At 36.7% G+C, this 19928-nt stretch overlaps 1 protein-coding gene across 10 annotated transcripts in view; it reads right to left on the bottom strand.

Annotated features, from left to right (window-relative positions):
* The window catches only part of TENM2 (teneurin transmembrane protein 2), a 1297938-nt gene that overhangs the window by 876592 nt on the left and 401418 nt on the right, over positions 1-19928 (bottom strand). For 7 of the 10 annotated variants that reach the window (XM_051844423.3, XM_051844432.3, XM_051844424.3 and 4 more), the window contains 2 exons: positions 12497-12571; positions 8661-8936 (listed from right to left, as the gene is read on the bottom strand). In XM_051844423.3, coding sequence (XP_051700383.1) covers positions 8661-8936; positions 12497-12571 — 351 coding nt within the window. The remainder of the gene's footprint in view (positions 1-8660; positions 8937-12496; positions 12572-19928) is intronic. The other 3 variants (XM_051844433.3, XM_051844430.3, XM_017341237.4) reach the window with 1 other exon arrangement.

Below are 19928 nucleotides of genomic sequence, written 5' to 3'. Positions count from 1 at the left end.
AGTACATGGATGAGGTTGTGGGGTAAGTAGAAAAAATCTGGAGGAAAAAGATATGGGTTAGAAAATACAGAGAAAAACAGAAGAATGTATATTTCAAAGAAATCACAGAGCTGGCTTTTTGGCTAAGCTACCTCTTGTAATGAAGTATTCCCTATCAGAGTGCTGGTTTGAGTCCTAGCTGCTCTCCTTTTGATACAGTTTTCTGCTAATGCACCTGGGAAGGCAGCAGAAGACGGACCAAGTTCCTGGACCCCCACCATCCATGTGTGAGACAAGGACAGAGTTCCCGGCTTCTGGCTTCGGCCTGGCTAAGACCGGGCTTTTGCTGCCATATAGGAGTGAATCAGCAGACCAAAGATCTGTGTGTGTGTGTGTGTGTGTGTGTGTGTCTATGAGTGTGTGTATCTCCCTCTCCAGGGCTTTGCCTTTCAAATAAATGAATAACAGAATACAGACTCTACCCCAAGGTAAATAGTATTTACAATCTGGTTTGGGGCTCTCCAGAAGCAAGAGTTACAAGGAATTTGAGCGAAAATAAGATCTTTTGCATGGACTCTGACTTATGTGTATGAAACAACATAACTGGTTCAATTGATTTGAGTCTTTAAAAAATATCTTCCTTCAAATAAGATATCTGATGGAGTTCACAGGTCAGCTCAACACCTGTCTCTCTGCACTACAGTCCCTGAAATCGTGTGCTAAGTAGGATCTACAGCAACTGTTTTGGCATTCTCACGTAGGACTTGACTTGGCCATACCCTTGGAATTCCATTGATTTCTATTCCTTTCATACATCCAGCTCAATGACAGCCTTCTTCCAGAGAGAGCCCTCTCCCCCCATCTACTCACAACACAGGGGAACCCATGCACAAAGACACATACACAATGCCACACTGAGCAAGTAGCAGACATATCTTAGATCTCTTCAGAAACAGAGGATCCGCCAAATTATCTTCTGGTTTGAGTTCTTTGCTATTTTTATCAGTACCAAATAGAACAGAACATAGTTTCATTCACTTAATTAAATGTGCATATTTAAACCTTGCCTGTTACCTTCCAAATACCAATACTTCTATTCATTTCAAAGATCCTTCTGGACTAGTGACTATGTGATGACACATTTCTTATGTAAGAAACACCATAAAGAAAGACTTCCTAAACCTCCTTCAGGGCCTCTCTCATTGTTAGTTCAGGACCTCTTTTTGTTTGTTTAACACTGCTGTGGTGTCTGTCTTTCCTACTGCCCCCAGGACTCCATTCCATTAGTAAACATACTGTTTCAATGATCTTAGGTCCTTTTTTTTTTCTTAAAGATTTATTTATTTATTTGAAAGGCAGAGCTATATAAAGACAGGGCCAGAGAGAGAGAGAAGTCTTCCATTTGCTGGTTCACTCTCTAAATGGCTACAACAGCTGGAGCTGCAATAATTTGAAGCCGGGAGCCAGGAGCTTCTTCTGGGTCTCCCACATGGGTGCAGGGGCCCAAGGACTTGGGCCATCTTCACTGGTTTCCCAGGACATAGCAGAGGGCTGGATCAGAAATGGAGCAGCTGGGACTTGAACTGGCACCAAATGGAACACCAGCACTGTAGGTGGTGGCCTTACCCACTACGCCACAGTACCAGCCCCTGGTCTTATGTCCTTTACCCATATCCCTGGAATGAGAAGACAACTGGGAGTCTACCTCATGGTGAGTAAGAATCATCCCTGGGTATCTTTTGGATGTCTGCTTTGCCGCAGGAAGGAGAACACCTCTGAGTTTGGGGAACATTGAATCCAACACTCATTTGTCCTCAACTCAGTCTGACCCAACATGGCACCATGTCTTTCTCACTTGGGGCCTGAAGATCTTTGGATACCACTACATTTTCCTCTTTGACTCCTGCTCTGTTGTCTTTCTTTTATTGTAACATAGACCATTAACTACTCACTGGATGAAAACTGCATATAATTAGTCCTGAGTCTTGTTCCTCCTTTGTAAATGGCTTCCTTCGCCAGAAAATCTCTGGAGTTTTCCTCACTTAGCCAAAGTAGCTTACATCTTAAAAGTAGGTTTCCCCTCTCTATGTGCAAAAGGTCCACCTAGATACTTTTAAAATAGAATAGCTTTCAGTGTATTTGTTAAATCAAGAATTCTGACCTTAATTTTTAGTACTTCAGGGCATGTACTTCAGAAGTGGCAATGATATATCATCGACTTCACCCCCCCATGCAATTATTTTATTACTTTCCAAATGAAACTGATTTTCATTTGATTTAATTTCTAACTGCTTCAAAACTATTTTAGAAATATGGGATAGGAAAACTAACCCCCCCCCTCAACCCAGAGGAGTCCAATACACACAAAAAATTAAGATCACCAACCTAAATAAATTAAATTGAGGTACAATGACTGGGTCCTAGCCTTCCTTCTACAACTTTTGTTATCTCTGATTCCCTAAAGTTCGTGTGTGGGTTACAGGTAGTAATTAAGACTTTACAGTATCAGAGAATCCTGTAAGGGGGCCCGAGTGAGTCAAGGACATGGTCCTATCAGGAATTGCTACGTCTAATACTTCCTATTCAATATGGCCAGAGCATAAGCTGCAGCAGTGTTACAAGGTCTATAAAATTTCAACAGAATCTAAAAATGAAAATAACAGATGGAAAACCTTCCACGTTTACAACGTTAGCTAGCAGTCTAAAAATGTTTAAACCCCACATGCAGTCAATAGAACAGCTCCAATGTCTTTGTTCAGTCCATGAACGATGCAGTTGATAACCCCTACTATTGATTGCTCTCCCCAGAATCTCTTATCCCCACTTCAACTCTAGCAGTATTTCTCAAATTGAGGTTAGGGGAACCAGGAAAGGGCAATTTTCTAGATGGTGTTCTTTAACGCATCATCAATAATATTCAAAACTAGATCGCAAGTACATTTTTACTTTTGTGTAAAAACACATATGCATAATACCAACAAATCCGCATTTTCTATCTTATTATACAAATTCATCACTTGAAATTTTCTCATTCGCCTTGTTGTACCCCCATTTCAGAAAGACTAATTAAAATGCATCATTACTTCTCAAGCATTTTCTTGAACCCTTTTCAGTTTGCCATCATTTTCTGGGTAGCCTCATCATGATTCAGTTGTCTATAACAAATTTACACTACCATCTTCCTTATCTTTCATTCATTTTATGTATGACCTTATATCGTGATCCGTGGCACATCTCTCTCACCTATTCTATAAATTTAATTTGATCCCTTAACAAAGAACAACTGAAAACATGATGGAGCCATAAGCGAAAAAAGTTAGTGTCTTCTGACTTGAAGAGCTTTCCAATCGTGAAATGACAAAAAGCATTTTGCTTCTTACTCTTTTACTGCTTTTGCTACTCAACAGAAAGTTAAAGTACTGATATCAGGAACTCAGCAGCTTAAAACCAAATGATTATCCACCAAGCCCAATGTCTCCCCGAAGGCCTGGAGATTACACGTGTAATAAGCAGGCTGCCCTTGCCAAAAGTAAGGCTTAGTGACTCATTTTATTTATTGTATTTATTGAATGGAGCCATTGCTTGATAGCCCCTGGGAGCATTAACAAACATGAAAGAAACTACCAAAGGAAAGAAAGAAATATATAAATAACCAAAGACCATGCCACTAAGGTTTATAATCTGGAACGTGCAGTGCTGAAATAAAGCACATTTTCCTACAAGCTTCCAAGTTCTCTGTTCTACTTTAGACTAATGTAAACATGGTTTAATTTGCCAAAAACCTAAACCTCTAAAATTCTCATATAGATCAACTTGCAAAACATCAGTGCTTTCACTTTTTGCTAATGTCTCATGCCATGGAATAAAGTGAGACTGCTAAAAGTTGCCTCCAATTCTACATTAATATCGATCGTGTTTCAGCATTATGATAATATGTTTAAGACTCCCATTAATAAACATGATAAAATGCATAGCCTCTAACACCTGAATTTTTGGAGAATTGAACCAGAGTTATTAAAATGAGACCATCCTTTTGTTTAGGGAGAGACAACTAAGAAGATATGACATTTCATGCTCATGTTCTTGGTTTTTTTAACTCCATGATAACTCTTCTTTACAAATGTTACTCTTTGAACTTTGCAAGTATAAAAATATAAAGCTTAAAAACACAATTTGGAGTGATTCTCATCAAAATAGCTTGTAAGCTTGTTCTGTTTTCTTTCTGCTTTGTTTTGAATGGGCTGAGATAATATATTATTTTGGTCCCATAGAATTTTTTCCAGAAAAGGTGGCTGGAAAGCAAAGTATCCCTCATCAACATCAAAAGTACAGTCGAACTGTACTTATTTCTGACTTTTCACCTTACTTAAGAACAAAACCATAAGACCTCGGCTATGTGTGCAGCTAAGACTCTTCCAATGTCAGATCCAGGCGTCCTCTCAGTTTGTACTTGTAGGATAGCGGAAAGAGAAGTAGAGTGGACCACAAAACAATAAATATACTTATGAGTACCTAAGAGTAATCATGTGAGATAGAGAAGCCCACTAGCAAGTCTCACGTGTGTTGAATGAAGGGACACTCTCATGTTAACTTTATTGAGGAGTAGCTTTTAGAAGAGCAAAGAGGAAAACTTAAGAAACTCACCTCATGGGACACATGAATAGGATGTAACAACCTGCAGACACCATCTCTGGTACTAAGGAAAATCCTACATCCCCTTCAGGTTCATTCCTCCTGTCCCATTTAACAAGCAGCAAGTCCCTGGGTATGCCTACGCCTGCTGAGGACACAGATACCGGCAGACTTCTGCCAAGAGGCCTCACAATCTAATAGAACCTGTGCTACATCACAAATAACACTTTACACAAATCCATTATGTGCCTAGAGCCAGCTCGTTTCGTAACTGCATTTTGTGAAATGCAATGGAATTAACCCAACATTTATATTTTCAACCTCAAAGCACATTATGAGAATTATAAATTTCCCAATTGACAACAGAGGAAAATGAACACTGCTCTTATTTACTTTGGGTGGAACCAGAGAGGAGCAGAAAAATAATTTCCTTAAAGCTTTAACCAGTGCCAGATCCAGTTTTCTGTAATTTCAAGTTTCCTATCCTCATGGCCAAAGCTTATTACTGTCTTTTTCTTTTTTTCTTTCTTTCTGGATTTCCAATGAAATAACTGAAACTAGAATTATGCAGGGAAAAAAAAAACCTCAAGGATATTTTTGAGTCCCCAAGGTGAAGAAATTGCCTAAGGGAGTCAAGAATACATAGACCAGATTTTTACAGTGTGTGCTATTCTGCGTCTTTAAGGAGGCAATTAGTTATTTCTGTGTATCAGTGACTGCCCCATTTTCTCCCTAACTCGGGTGATACAAAGGACTTTGGAGAGGACATATTTTAAGTCAGACATTTCTTACTGAAAAAAAAAAAAAAAAAGGTATCATTCTAATTTAAAATCACTGGGAAAGCCCTTTCTATAGACAGTCAAATTTCACAGCAGCAAACACTTGGTCTCGCTGTCTCAATTTTCATTGCCATTTCTAGCCAAGCCATCATTAACCTCAAATAAGAGTTAAAGAAACAGATAAGGTACCATGAACTTGAAAGCTTTATCTATTTAAAGCAAATCAGCCCAAGTCAGCGTGATATTAATTTAGAATCTATACTGTGAATGTAATATACCCATACTGCGGGTAGCTGTGATTCTGATGCATCTACATTCCAAAAAAAAAAAAAAAAAAAAAAAAAAAGACAGGTTCAAGTCTACGGGTGTGTTCAGTGATGGGTCTGTCAAGTTACCCAGTGGAACAATTTTTTAAGAGTAGCACATGGAAAACCCTTTCAACACTGTTCTAGGAAGAACAACTGGTAAAGTCAAGGGTTGTACGAGCTGATTTTGAAGGTCGTATATGCTTCACCCTCAGAAATGGAACTTGGTTTCTGAGATCTGTCCTCTCTTGCTAACTATCCTTATCAAAATTACAACTGGATTCTTTTTAAGGGAGCTTTGAAATAAACACTGTGAAGAAAATCTATGGAACCCAAGTCCCATCATAAAAATGAAATTAAAACATATAGAATCTCATAGAAAGGATTCATCTTGTGACCATGTATCCTTGAAATCTAAAATTGAATTGGGGAGCTTCTTGCTGAAAGTATAGATACTTGTTACTTCCTCTTCAAGAGAGGCATACCTAAAAGGTTATTGATTTGCTTCTGAAGAACACAGTGTTTATGATAGAGGAAGCCATTGCTGGGTGCAAGTGTGAGAAATTAATGATGGCTTTGTAAGTGTCCATGCTGTGGTGTGGAACCAGTGAGGCAACTGTCAATCTATATGATAATACATTCCCAAACTTCATAAAATCAGTGATGTGAAAAAGCATTGATTTCCTTGTGAGCTAAACAGAATTTGTCAGAGAGAAAGAGCAGGAAGTTGACTGAAGTTAACACCTTAGTTTGCAAAGTTGCTTGCACCTACTTTAAGCAAAAGAGTTTACAAAGTAATGTGTAAAACCTCTTATTTTTGAGAAATAGTACATGCATTGGGTAAATCTTTTGAATATGAGAAATATTGAATGACTTTTTACAAGAGAAAAAGAAAGACATTCTACCTATGTGTTTTAAAATAACCATTGATCACATCTGGCTTCAGTATCCTCTCCACACTTTTGCCGGATGCACTTGTAAACATATTTGCTTTAGTGTTTCTATGCGCATGTTTATTTATGTAGTTATGACTGCATTATAACTAGCATTACAAAGAAATCAACACACTATATCTAAAAGCTTATTTCTTATCACTGTAAAGGAATTTGTATAGATTCCCTTAAAGTGAAAAATGTTCAAATGTTTCAAATAATAGTGGCAAAAGAGACTACTATTGATCAACCATATATAAAATGATTCGTTATAAAATGTTTCCACCTGTAACATGTCCAGGTAAATTCAAGTATTTTTTTATTCCCTTGGCTGCACTAGAAACTTCCCGTTTGAATTTTTCTATACATGGACACACACACGCACACATCTATGTATAGGTTGTTACATATCTATGTATCTACATCTAAATCCGTGCATTTCTATAAGAAGGGAGAGAGTACTGATTCTATAAGTATGTATAAATGATCCTGTAGAGACAGATGGTTCCCTGCACAGATGATGTGAGACTGCCAACCAAGGGACATTTGCTAAAGCACCTTAGTAAACGTGTGCTGTAAGTTCTTCGATCATAAGTGATTTTATTTATTAGGCAATCAAATGTCTCCATTTAAATAGCATGTGACACACTGTGAAGCTGAAAAAGGACATCAGCAAATGGATTCAATGTATGCTTTTATAGAAACCTCTAAAAGTAATTTCCTATCAAATAAGCACCTTAGAGTGTTGAATGTGCCAAGTGTCAGAATTTTGTTAAAATTCAAAAGGAGTCAAGTGCAGATTCTTCCTGAAGAGCACACCTTGATTAGCTACATGAACAGAGGCAGAAAAAAACTCATCCCCTTGTTACCATTGTAGAATAAATTATTTCAGAATTAAACGTAAATTTAAATGCAACAAAGTATTATCATTTTGAATATATGCAACTTACCCAGGAAATGATGTATTTTCAACACTCTCCAGATTAAAGGATATTTAGCTATGCTTTTGCATTCACAACAAGCTGTCCGCCTGCAAATTTCTTTTTCTTCTTTTAAATGAAAGAAAATACTTAAAGCTGCTCTAGTGGAAGTTTATAGTAGCTTAAATAAACATTCTTAACTGATCTATTTGTAAACATTTTAATGATAATTCTTTTAGCAGCCACACAGTCTATTCATAACAAACCACACAGCATTTGATGTTTTTCTCAGAAATTAGCTGTACCTAATGCAATTTATCTTTAAAAAAAATGTTTTCCACTGAACACTGTTCTGAGTCGCTAAGAAATCCACAAATAAGCACCTTATCTCTTTAATGACTTGCTTGGGCTTCCCTATATTTACTGCCTAATGATCGGAAGCATTTGATTTTCAAAGTTTCATTAAAACCCACCAACAAAGCTGATGGATATGCACTAGTGATTTGCGATGGAAGATGTGGGAAGCCATTAACCTACATAGGGACTGGGGAAAGGAAACAGAAGAAAATACTATTTTTTAAGACAAGTCTCTTCCTATTTGTCATTATTAAACTCCAGAGCATCTGTTCCAAGTTTGATCTTCAATACGGATATGAGGCACTGCCGCCTGGAAATGAAAGTCTAAGATAAGGTAGGGTTCTTAAGAGATCTTCGTGAAAAAAAAAAAAAAAAAAAATAACCCAGGTTGCCATTTACTGGGAAGGGGAAATCAATACAAAGACCTAGAAACTTGTGCAGAGAGGACATTTTCTAGGTATAGGTCATAGTTTATCAAGGTGCCTCTTTTGCAATGTAATTTACTTGCTAATAAGACCAACTGACTACACCTGAATACTGTGTTATCATCAAAATGTGATTTGAAAATTCTCTTCTCATTTCTTGTGTGCTTGAGGCTTGCTGGTTTATTTTCTCCCAGCGCCAACTGGTAGACAAGGTCGATTTAAAAGAAAATGAATGGTTTCATTACACCTCCTTATTAGAAAACAAAAACATGCCAGGCTTTACGTGGTGAAATGCGCAGAACAGTAAAAGGTATAGAAGAAGTACACCTACCGTTCTCTTCGTCTGACTTATTTTCGTTGTCAGAATCTGTCAGAGTAAGGGCTGAGTTTTCACGACTGGAGAGGCCGGAACTGCGCCTGGATTTTATCCCTCTCCCCCACAGTCGGATGGCGTGCTCTGGAGACATCCCGCCCTCCGTGTCCGAGTCAGCATCAGAACCTGCGCTCAGCGAGTAGCCCTGGTGCAGGATTCCCATGTCGGAACAGTAGCCGCTGCGATGTGGGGAGGGCTCGCAGATGCCCAGTTCCGCAAGGGTGAAGTTAGTTCCTGGGGGGAGAGGCACACCCTGATTAAAATTTATGAAATGCTTTACAAAGTTAAAGGGAATTCTTAACAGGAGAACAGACAGATACTTCTTCTATCCAACAAATCTATCAACTTTGCCCTGGTATACAGAAATGAGTTTTGGACAGAAACATGCTTTGGATCTTGCGGTAAATTTTGAAGAAAACACAAAGGAAAGTAAACATCGATCCTAAAATACAATGCTCAGGTTTTATTTCAGATGCTGGGCATTTTAACACTGCTATCTAGGAAGCAAAACATGTAGCTGAAAAAATAGTAAGTTTATCCTAATAGGTAAGTTTATCTTAGTAAGTGATAACCAAGAATACTTGGACAAGTTCTTGGGGAAAACTAGAAGATGAGTTATAGATGGAAAAATTCTTGAAACCTAAGTAGTTTTTCATCATAGACATTTCTACTAACTTTTTGAATATACCTGGTATATCAAGCACTTATTTGGGAATCTTTTATGTTTCAATTTTTGTTAAACATTCAGAAAAATTCTATGACATTATTAAGATGATAATACTACTGTAGTCAACTTATAGATGAAGGAACTAAGGACCAAAGAATGTAAATGCTTATCCAAGGTCACACATAGAGTTCACAGCAAAACCTGAATCTGCCATCCCTCTTCCTGTCATGAAATCTCAACCCTCTAATATATGAATGGTGGCTAAAAGATCTGGGAGCCAGTCTTTGCTTTCCAATGAATCCCACTGTGGAAAATCTAGTAACTCCAGGAGCCCTAGTTTACTCAAATATAATATTCAGGTATTTATCCCTTAAATCCTTCTCAACATCACTCTGTGTCATGTGTGAAAGTGTATGTCCAAATGTAATTTAAACAAATACAGATAATGTGTATCTGAAACCAGCAACCAAAGGAGGATGAACTATTTCTTCTGCTTTTAAATGATGTTAAATAACTTCTCTTTGCTATCAGAATTTAAAGCTGCTGGTATGCTTCACCTGTGCCAAGTGAATGTGTGCAAATGTGTGGCATACAGGAATGGAACCATGGCTTGATGGCAGGAAAGGAGAATAGGCATTGCTGAATACTGTCTTACCATGTACTGGACCTTGAGCCAGGTACTTTACAGGTGTGATGACATTTAAATCTAACAGCCCAAAAGTTAGTGTACAAAGAAAGGTTAAAAACTGGGTTCACATTCACACCCGGGCAGGTGGCCAACACAGGACTCACTTTTCTATCTGCAGACCCCAGGCTTGTATAATTTCTACTGTGTCAAACAGCTTTTATCAAAAGCAACCTGGAAACACTGTTACACAATGAATGCTGTATTTACTTGTGTGCATTAATATTCAGCTTCTTAAAAGACATTTTAAGGTTGTAACGCAAATGAGATGGAATCGTGAGGTCCACTCTATTTATTGATGAATAAAGCTGACTTCTTTAGCCTTCAACCAATTTATAAAAATGAAAAAAAAAAAAAACAATGAAGAAAGGCATTTCTATGTTATCAGTAGAGAAAATCTTATAATAACACCAAAGTCAAAAATTTGCTCATTCTTTCTATATTTATTACTTTAGTGTCATTTCTTAGCATTCATTCATGTTCCCAAACTTATAATTTTATATTTGATGACAGTTTTCATATGTGATATCATTTGCAGTTTTTATTTTAAAGAGCACCCAACAACTGTTCCTGTTAAACTAGTGTGGCCTTAATTTGTAATAACCACATAGATTTTCTTCTATTTTTACTTCTCTTTTCTCACTGTACACTGAACTTCCACAGCCTTATTTGTCTGCATAGATGAAATCAAGCCAAATTCTATATGTGATTGTTTCTGTAACGTGCAACTCATTCACTGGAGAGCTAACCCAAGCACAACTTCCTGTCAGCATGGTGTGATTACCTGCTGGGTGTGCAGGAAAAAGGCAGCCTCACTCCCTGCAGTACTGTGCCAAGTGTTGCCATATTCCTTGGACTCAGAAAATCAGGTTGTCTGAAACTCCTACCCAAGGTATTCTGTTCCAGTTTTCATCACTGATAATTAGGTACAGTCTCATAATCATACACTAAAGTATATATTTCAGTATCAATAGTCTATAAAAATAAAGGTATTGAGTTTAGATATATCTACCATCACAAGACCTTTCTCCTTATTGTTATTTTTCTCATTCTGAAGAAATTGGGAAAAGATGCTCAATATTAATATTCCTACAATTTGTCCTCAGAGTTCACATTACTTTTTTAAAAAGTTGTGAAATAGATTTCTTCATTTTTTCACAATAAATGAAAACAATACACACAAACACAGTCATGTTTTGATTCTATGTGAGGATTTTTAACTGTATAATCCCATCAAAAATGAAGTGAGTGTGTACTAAGGCAACTTTCTCAATGGTTTTTCCACATCTCATTACCTAGAATGATTTTCAAAGACCCTCTCAAGCAAAAAGAAACAGTTGTGGGAACCTCAATTTTACACATATGGGTTCTGCTACCTGGGTAGTGGTGCAAATAGGCAATAAGCTCGGGTCATGGGAAGCCACAAAATAAACAAGGTATTCCTTCTTCAGTTATGGTATTTACTTGATGATAAGAAACTAAAATAATATTTTTGTTAAGACAAATTTGTAGCAGGTAAAATGTGCATAAATTTTTAAAGACATCAGACACATTAGAAAGAAAAGCAAGCTCATAGCTCCCAAGCCTCAAAAGAAAAGCATTCTATAGAAAATTGGAAATATTGGACTGAATTCACTAGGATGAAGACAATGAATTAATTCATATTTACTTATATAATAAAAAGTTTCTGCTCTAAACACAAACCTGTTTCTTAAAAAATTACCTTCTAAACACATTTTCATTGTCCTCAGGACCATCCTACAACATGCTAACCCATCCCCCAAATTCCTAGTTCTGTGTTTTATTGTTGGCAACTATTGCAAAGATTAAAAACTTCATCCTGAGGACCTGGGAGAGATTCTGGACCATGACCTTCCCAGGTTTGTTGGCAAACCACGTGAAGCAGTGAGTCATACACACAGCAGAAGGCAAGAGTGACTTACCATCTAGTAAATCTTACAATACATATTTATTATTTTTGGTGTGGTTCTAGGCACCGGGAACTTAACAGTAAGCATTATAAAAAATACAGCCCATGATATTTACAGTCTAATCAGGAAAGCAATCTTAATCAAATAATCACATAAACAAAGTACAATCTATATGGGAATAAATACTACATAGGGACAGGACAGGAAACCACGAAAAGTCCAGCCCTTCATGCTTGCCCAGTGTGCCCATCAGGTAGGTATCTGGTTAGAAAGGGGTGAATACTTGGAGTGACTGGGAGTTGACTGCATTGAAAAGCTATATGCTACCTTCCATTTGCTCTTCCCATACCCAGTTAATTCAAACATTCTTCCGTATGAATGAATTTTAGACAATCATTTTTCATATCCTTCATCTTACAGCACAAAGTCCCATGCTATACACTTCTGCTCAGCATGTAAAATACTATGGGGGAATTGTTAATACTATGTCAATTTATTGTTTTGCACTTACTTTGCTCATTGATGGAAGACTGATTTTGTTCTAATTCATCTTGTACAATTATGTCTTTATTAAGCTCCATGGCAGCTTTGAATGGAAGAGAGAAACCAGTCATTGTGTGATTCTCCAAGCTAAGATTTCTAGTGGAAAGCAGTCAATACTTGATTCCTTCTTTACTATCTTGTAGAAAGATAAAGAGGAAGCACAATATTTCAGTATTCACGGAACATCTGCTTACCCTCCATCTGCCTCCAACCTCTCTGATAGTGCTTATTAAAGGGGATGTAGCAAAGTTGGTGGGAATGTAAACTAGTTACAGCGACTGTGGAAGACAGTATGGAGATACCTCAGAAACCTGGATATAAACCTAACAAATAACCCAGCCATCCCACTCCAGGGAATTTACCCAGACCAAAAAAAAAAAATCAACATATCAAAGAGTGATCTGTACCCCCATGTTTATTGCAGCTCAGTTACCAATAGCTAAGATATGGAATTAATCCAGATGTCCATGAACTGATGACTGGATAAAGAAATTATGGTTTATATAAAATATGGAACACCACTTAGCCGTTAAAAAAAAAAAAGAATGAAATCCTGTGTTTTGCAACAACATGGACACAACTGGAAACCATGATCTTAGTGAAATAAGCCGGTCCCCAAAAGACAAATAGCATGTTTTCCCCGATCTGTAGTAAAAGTAATGTGTATGTGCAAAACTGACATTTTGAGATTTGTTGTTTTATAGCCCTTCTCTCTACTGTTGAGGAAAAGTATTATTTTCTGCTTTTTATTTGTTGAATTATTTATTTAGTATAGGTTTAACCTTATGAATATAAAATAAACTGAAAATAGATCATTGTAAAAATTAAAAGAAAGACTAAGAATGGAAGGAGGAGGGAAGGTGATAGCCTAGATGGGAGGGAGTATAGGATGGGAAGTACCACCATGCTCCTAAATCTGTATATATAACATACATGAAATTTGTTCACCTGAAAAACTAAATAAATTAACTTTAAAAAATAAATTGCATGTAGAGGAGATGCCAAATTCATTTCCTTCAAATACATATTTTATGACTATTGCTGATAAGCTTCCCAGTGTGACCCTATGTTATGAGATCAAGGCCAGAGCCATTTTTTTATAGATGAATGATCACACAATATCTATGATATTCAAGAGCAGGCATTTAGCCTAGCTGCTAAGATGCCCATATCCCATATGAGAGTGCCTAACTTCAATTCCTAGCTCTGGCTCCTGAATTCAGTTTGTTGCCAATGCAGACTCTTGAAGGCAACAGGTAGCTCAAGTAGTATAGTCCCTACTACCCACACACATGGACAAGATGGATTACATCCCTGGCTCCTGGCTTCAGCCTCCAGGCCACCCCAGGTAATAGGTTTCTAAATGAGCAGATGGAAGCATGTTCTCCCTCTCTTTTTCTGTTTCTCAAATAAAAAGAATTTAAAAAATGTGATATTTACATCATGCAATTTTAGTAGAATTTAAAACGTTGGGAGAACATACAATTGTTAGGTCATCAGGATAGGGTAATATAGGTCTTTAAAAATATCTCTCTTGATAAATGTCTCTGGTTGTAGGCTATCTTTCTGTAGATAACATAACCTCAGTGAGTAACCCAGATCCTCTCTACAGCTTTTCTGAAGGGAAACTGTCCAACACTCATAGTTATTGAAAGACATCTTTTCACCTATTAATTCTATTTGGGGACACAATTCTAAGGAAATACATGTCAGTGCATTGTAATCATGGCTTTATTTTCTAAGTTTTCACCAACTTCTCACACTTTGAAATAACCTTTAACTAGGAGAAGCACATATGTAGCTAAGTCAGAATTATCATGTCATGGTAATACCAGGGTATACAAATAGCACTGAAAATGTCAGCATTTAAACAGATTCTCTAGTATGAGGGCAAGAAGATAAAAGTTAACTGTAGCAATGGGTGGAGTGCAATACAGAAAACTCTTATTATCTAAATGTTACTATCCAAGTCCGCTGAATTTAAGAGAAGAAATTTTACACAGAGAAGCAAAAGTTGTTACAACAGGAAAATAGTCACCAAGTATCATCTATATATTTAATCTCTGTCTATCCCCATCTCCTGCTACTATCTCTTCTCTTGCCAACCATCCTATTAATGTCTGGGTCATTGATTACTTGCTGACAGCAGAAAGCAATATGATGTCAATCTGAGATTAAATGGAAAAGATAGTAAAGATAAAGATTTTCATAAAGTCGATAGAAGTTATGCAAACAAACAGGAGTCACTGTGCACTTACTCCTCATGTAGGATCTCTGTCCTTAATGTGCTGTACATTGTGATTTAATGCTATAACTAGTACTCAAACAGTATTGTTCACTTTGTGTTTCTATGTGGGAGCAAACTGTTGAAATCTTTACTTAATATATGCTAAACTGATCTTCTGCATATAAAGAGAATTGAAAATGATTCTTGATGTGAATGGAAGGGGAGAGGGAGCAGGAAAGGGGAGGGTTGTGGGTGGGAGGGAAGTTATGGGGGGAAGCCATTGTAATCCATAAGCTGTACTTTGGAAATTTATATTCATTAAATAAAAGTTAAAAAAAGACTAAAATTATCAAAAGGTCCACAGAGCAATCAAGATACACTAGAATTAAGTGCATCAATAAGGTAAATAAAATGATATTGGTATGATAATGGGGACTACAAAAAATGATCTGATCAGTTTCTGGTTCTGGACATAAATACATTTATCATCTCCCTCCATTTCTCCCATTAACTATAGCTGAAATCCCTGGGCATTACATAGAAATAACACATATTAAGACACTGAATAAGGAAAAGAAGAGGGCAGACCTGTTACTGCCCAGGAATTGTAGAATTACGTGATGGTAAGTTCTTTGGGTGCCCACTTCACCTCATACATTTCAGAATTGCAGCTGGAGATGATTGCACATTGGGAACACTGACAGTAGCATAGAAAATAAACCCAAAATACAGTCAGCTGCAACAAGAGGTCCCACCTCCATACTGCTATGAACACAGCAGGGTGGAATCAAAGACCAACTAGTGACCCAGAACTCTGATGCTTACCCAGTGGAAGCAAGTCTTTCTTGACACCTTCACAATGGTGTCAGTGAAGGAGTTGATTAGGACATCCTGGAATACTACCTCATTTCTCCCTCTTCCTACTAGTTTCAGGGTATGTTTAATCTAGTTACACCACCACTCTCAGAAAAAGTCTGGGGAACATTTAAGGAGTGGTTCCTTTCCCTCTCAACCAAGCTGTTAAGTGCAGAGAATCTGAGGGTAACTTGGACTTCACTTCCATCCAGCACAAGAGCAATAGTGTCCTATTCTCCCAGGCTCAGTTTCAGAGGACAGCCAGCAAAACAGAAGATGTAAATATGAGTGAAAATTCTACAACCTAATACCTCAACTAGCTAGCCTATAGTTAAAAAAGAACAGTTATAGTTAAAAAAGAATACTAATCATACTGAGAACCAGGAAAATTTCAGCTTGGAAAAGGAATGATAATTATTTAAATAACAGATTAATGAAAATTAATGAATCCATCAAATTTTTTTTGCAAATAATGACCCACTAGGATGGTACACAATGTAAGTCTAAAGTGAAGTATTTAATATTGCACAATTATAAAATTTTTCTACAACATATATCCCACCCAAAAACTTTATCGTTTTGAAAAATATGGCACAGTTAAAATAGTTGATAGTATTCAACATATACTAAAAATAGTACTGATAATTATTTTTACTTTTTCAAAAGTTATATAACATGTTTTATTATTAAATATGAATTATTTTAAACACTGACTCCTTTTTAGGTGGATTTTTCTTGGATTATTTATGTTAAATACACAGGTCATGTTTCTTGAATAAATGTTAGAGTCTACATTTTAAAGTCAGCAATAAGGATTTTTATTTATTTACTTATTTAAAAGTGTTATAGAGGGCGAGGGCGAGGGCGAGGGCAAGAGAGAATCTTCCAAATGGTCAAATGGCCATAACAGCCAGAGATGAGCCAGGTGGAAGCCAGGAGCCAGGAGCTTCATCCGGGTGTCCCGTATGGGTAGCAGTGGCTCAAACACTTGATCCATCTTGTGCTGCTTTTCCTGGGACAATTAACAGGAAGCTGGATTGGAAGTGGATCAGCTGGGACTTGAACTGGCACCCATATAAGATGCTGGCATTGCAGACAACTGTTTTACCTACTATGCCACAATGCCAGTCCTTAGTAGTAGGTACTGACTCCAGATTTTTCTAACTGTTATTTAAAAAAAAAAGATTAAATTTCTGTTATAGTTCTTTTTGTTACAGGTAATTTGATTTGATGCCTTAAGCTCTGCCAAATAAAAAGTTTTCATGAAAAATGAGGCAATTATAAGTAATAAAATAGAATTTTCATTTCTGTTTGTACATTTTAAAGCTTTATTTATTTGAAAGGCAGAGCAGGGGATAAAGAGAGGGAGGGTAAGAGAGAAAGAGAATATCTTCCATGAACTAGTTCACTCCTCGAATGTCAAACCCACACACTGCCCCAGGATAGGTCAGGCTGAAATCAGGAGTCCAGAACTCAATGTGTCTCTGTCATGTGGGTGATAGGGACCCAAGTAATTGAACAACAATGTGCTGCCTCCCAGGGTTCACATCACCAGGAAGCTGAATTGGAAGAGGTTGACTCTAAGCAGGCGCTTTGATATGGAAGGCGGCCATCTTCAGAAGTAGCCTGGCTACTGTACTGCACCACCATCCTCCTCATTTTGTTTCATTAATCAAAATATACTGCCAATATATTATAATATGTACATTACCTTATTTTTACTATAAATATATTTACATGAATAATTAAGTGTTAGTTATACAAAATAATCCATCATCAACACTATCTAAAATAGCATCTCCATATAAATATAAACAATTACATATTTGTGTTTGTAATGATTAAAATTTTGAAAGACACCGAAGGAATTATTTATGCATTCTAATGTTATATGCTTGCATATATGAAAATTCTTCACATAAACTCTCTCTTAATGCCCTTCTAAAGTTCATCTTCTTTTACATATTCAGATATTTTGCCAAATGTTGACAAAACTATTCACTAAAAATCCAATGGCTTAAAACTAGAGTAGGTATACATGCATTATAACTCATAAAAATTAAGTCAAATATTGATATTTCAAAAACACATTTTAAGAATTGCAACTTTCATGTGTGACACTTAAAATGTTAATGTTTTGATGTTACTAAACTTTTAGACTATTTTAAACCATATAAATGTATAATGTGTCAAAACTTTGACAATATGTAACTAGAAATATTCCAATGTAGATCCACAAATTTCAAATCAAGGAGACATCAACCTTGTTAGCAAACGGAGGGCTTACTGATATTCTGGAGTTAGCTGTGTTTTAGCTGTGTAACTTTCAAACAGAAAGGTGAATGGGACATGGGACATTGGCCTCTTTCAGCCTGAACACAGTTCAAATTTTAAAACCCAAGGCAGCTGTCACAATAGGGTCTGCAGAACAACTGGCAGCTCATAGATGGGCAGGAAATGTCCAGGAACTGAGTGAGCTGGAGACTCTTTTCTGATGGAAATTCCAACAAGATTGAAAATCAATTCTCGTATTAAAAACTATGCCAATCAGTTATCCTATGTGAGTGCATTACAAACACTGGCATTCATCTGATCAACAGAAAATGTCTTTTCAAACATTTTTTTTTTATGAGAAGAATAAAAAATAGGCACAGTCCTGTGTTACCTGCAAGGGTCTCTTTGCCCTAGGTTTTAGAACAGCTACCAGATTAAGTTACATCGATTGAGGCTTCGTTATGTGGCAGGCACCATCCTCAATGCTTTTATACACAGTTTTTCAATTAATTAAGATAGCAGACCTATAGAAAAGTTACTATATAGCCTCAGGCTAAGAAAGTGGGAGTTGGAAGGTCTGTCTCAAAAACATTTGTTAACCATATAGACTTAGAATTGATTACTTCTGCTGAGTCTCCCTTCGCTCATTTTTAACATGGACATAAACATGCATCTACCTTCATAGGATTGTTGTGAACAGTGAATGAGATTCAAAAGATAAAAATGCTTAGAACACTGCCTGTCAAGAGTAACCACACAACAAATGCAGCTATTAGGTTGAGCATCAGTTTAGAATGAAGAAGCTCACTTTAGTTCTTTCTTACAGGATTACTAACACCTTCTCTTTTTTTTTTTTCCTGAATTGATATGCAAAATTTTGGAACATTATGATTTTCTGGAAATGTGCCCATTTGCTCTATTTCCAAATAGGTTGCCACAAAGTTATCCATGAATATTTTAATCTTTTTAAACCTTTGCTCAATTTGTAGAACGTTGTTTTGGTTTTCGTTCCTCATATTATTTATTTGCACCTTCTCCTTTTTGCTACATTAGTTACACCCTTGATAGTTTTTGTCTTTTAGCAAAAAAAGTTCTACTTTATTCATTCCATTTATTAGCCATTTTTTAGTTTATCAATTTCTACTCTTGCTGTTACAAATGATCCCTTTAATTTATTCAACTGTTCTTTTGTATACCTTTAAAATTTGATTCTTTAAAATTCTATGTCTTTAATATCCAGTCATTTTTGTTTTTCATTATATGCATTACAGGCTACACATCTGTAAACACTGCTACTAGCTTGCTATTCATTTGTCCTATCAATAACTGCAAGATACATATTGACATTTCCAGCCAATGGACGTTTCTTCCTTCAGTTTATCAAAGTTTGCTTTCTGTCTATTTAGGACTATTTTATAAGTGCCTGTAAGGTTAGTATAATTATATATTTCTAGTGACTGAATTTTTGTCATTAACATATAGTAACAATATCATAAGGACTTAGAGAGTAATACATGAGAATTCCAAAAAGTTCCTGGAGGATGCAATGTCGTGATGTTGGGATCCCATATCAAAGCACTAGTCCAAGTCCTGGCTGCTCCACTGCCCATCCAGCTCCCTGCTCATGTGCCTGGGAAGGCAGAGGAAGACAATCTAGGTGCTTGGGATACAGTTACCAATACGCAACACCAGGATGGGGTTCTAGACTTCTGGTTTCCACCTGGCTCAGCCCTATTACAGCCATTTGGGGAATGAGTCAGAAGACGGGAGATGTCTTTCTCCCTCTTTCACTGCAACACCCTGCCTTTCAACTAAATAGAAAGAATCTGGAAAAAAAAAGTGAATGGGGAATGTCTATCACAAAAAAAGAAAATCCTACACATGAATTACAAAAGTTTTGTACGGCAAACATTTTTTAACTATTTTATTTTGTGAGATAACAAAATTTTGATTTACATTACAGTCAAAGGATGAATGGCTCTAATAAATGAAGAGTCCAACAAATAAGTAAAAAGCCTATAGTTCAGCAGGAATAGCAAGGGCT

Source organism: Oryctolagus cuniculus, chromosome 6 (genome assembly GCF_051225735.1).
Source record: "Oryctolagus cuniculus isolate XC-2025 breed Fujian yellow rabbit chromosome 6, ASM5122573v1, whole genome shotgun sequence".
Lineage (NCBI taxonomy): Eukaryota > Metazoa > Chordata > Mammalia > Lagomorpha > Leporidae > Oryctolagus > Oryctolagus cuniculus.
This window is presented reverse-complemented; position numbering and strand designations above follow the sequence as displayed.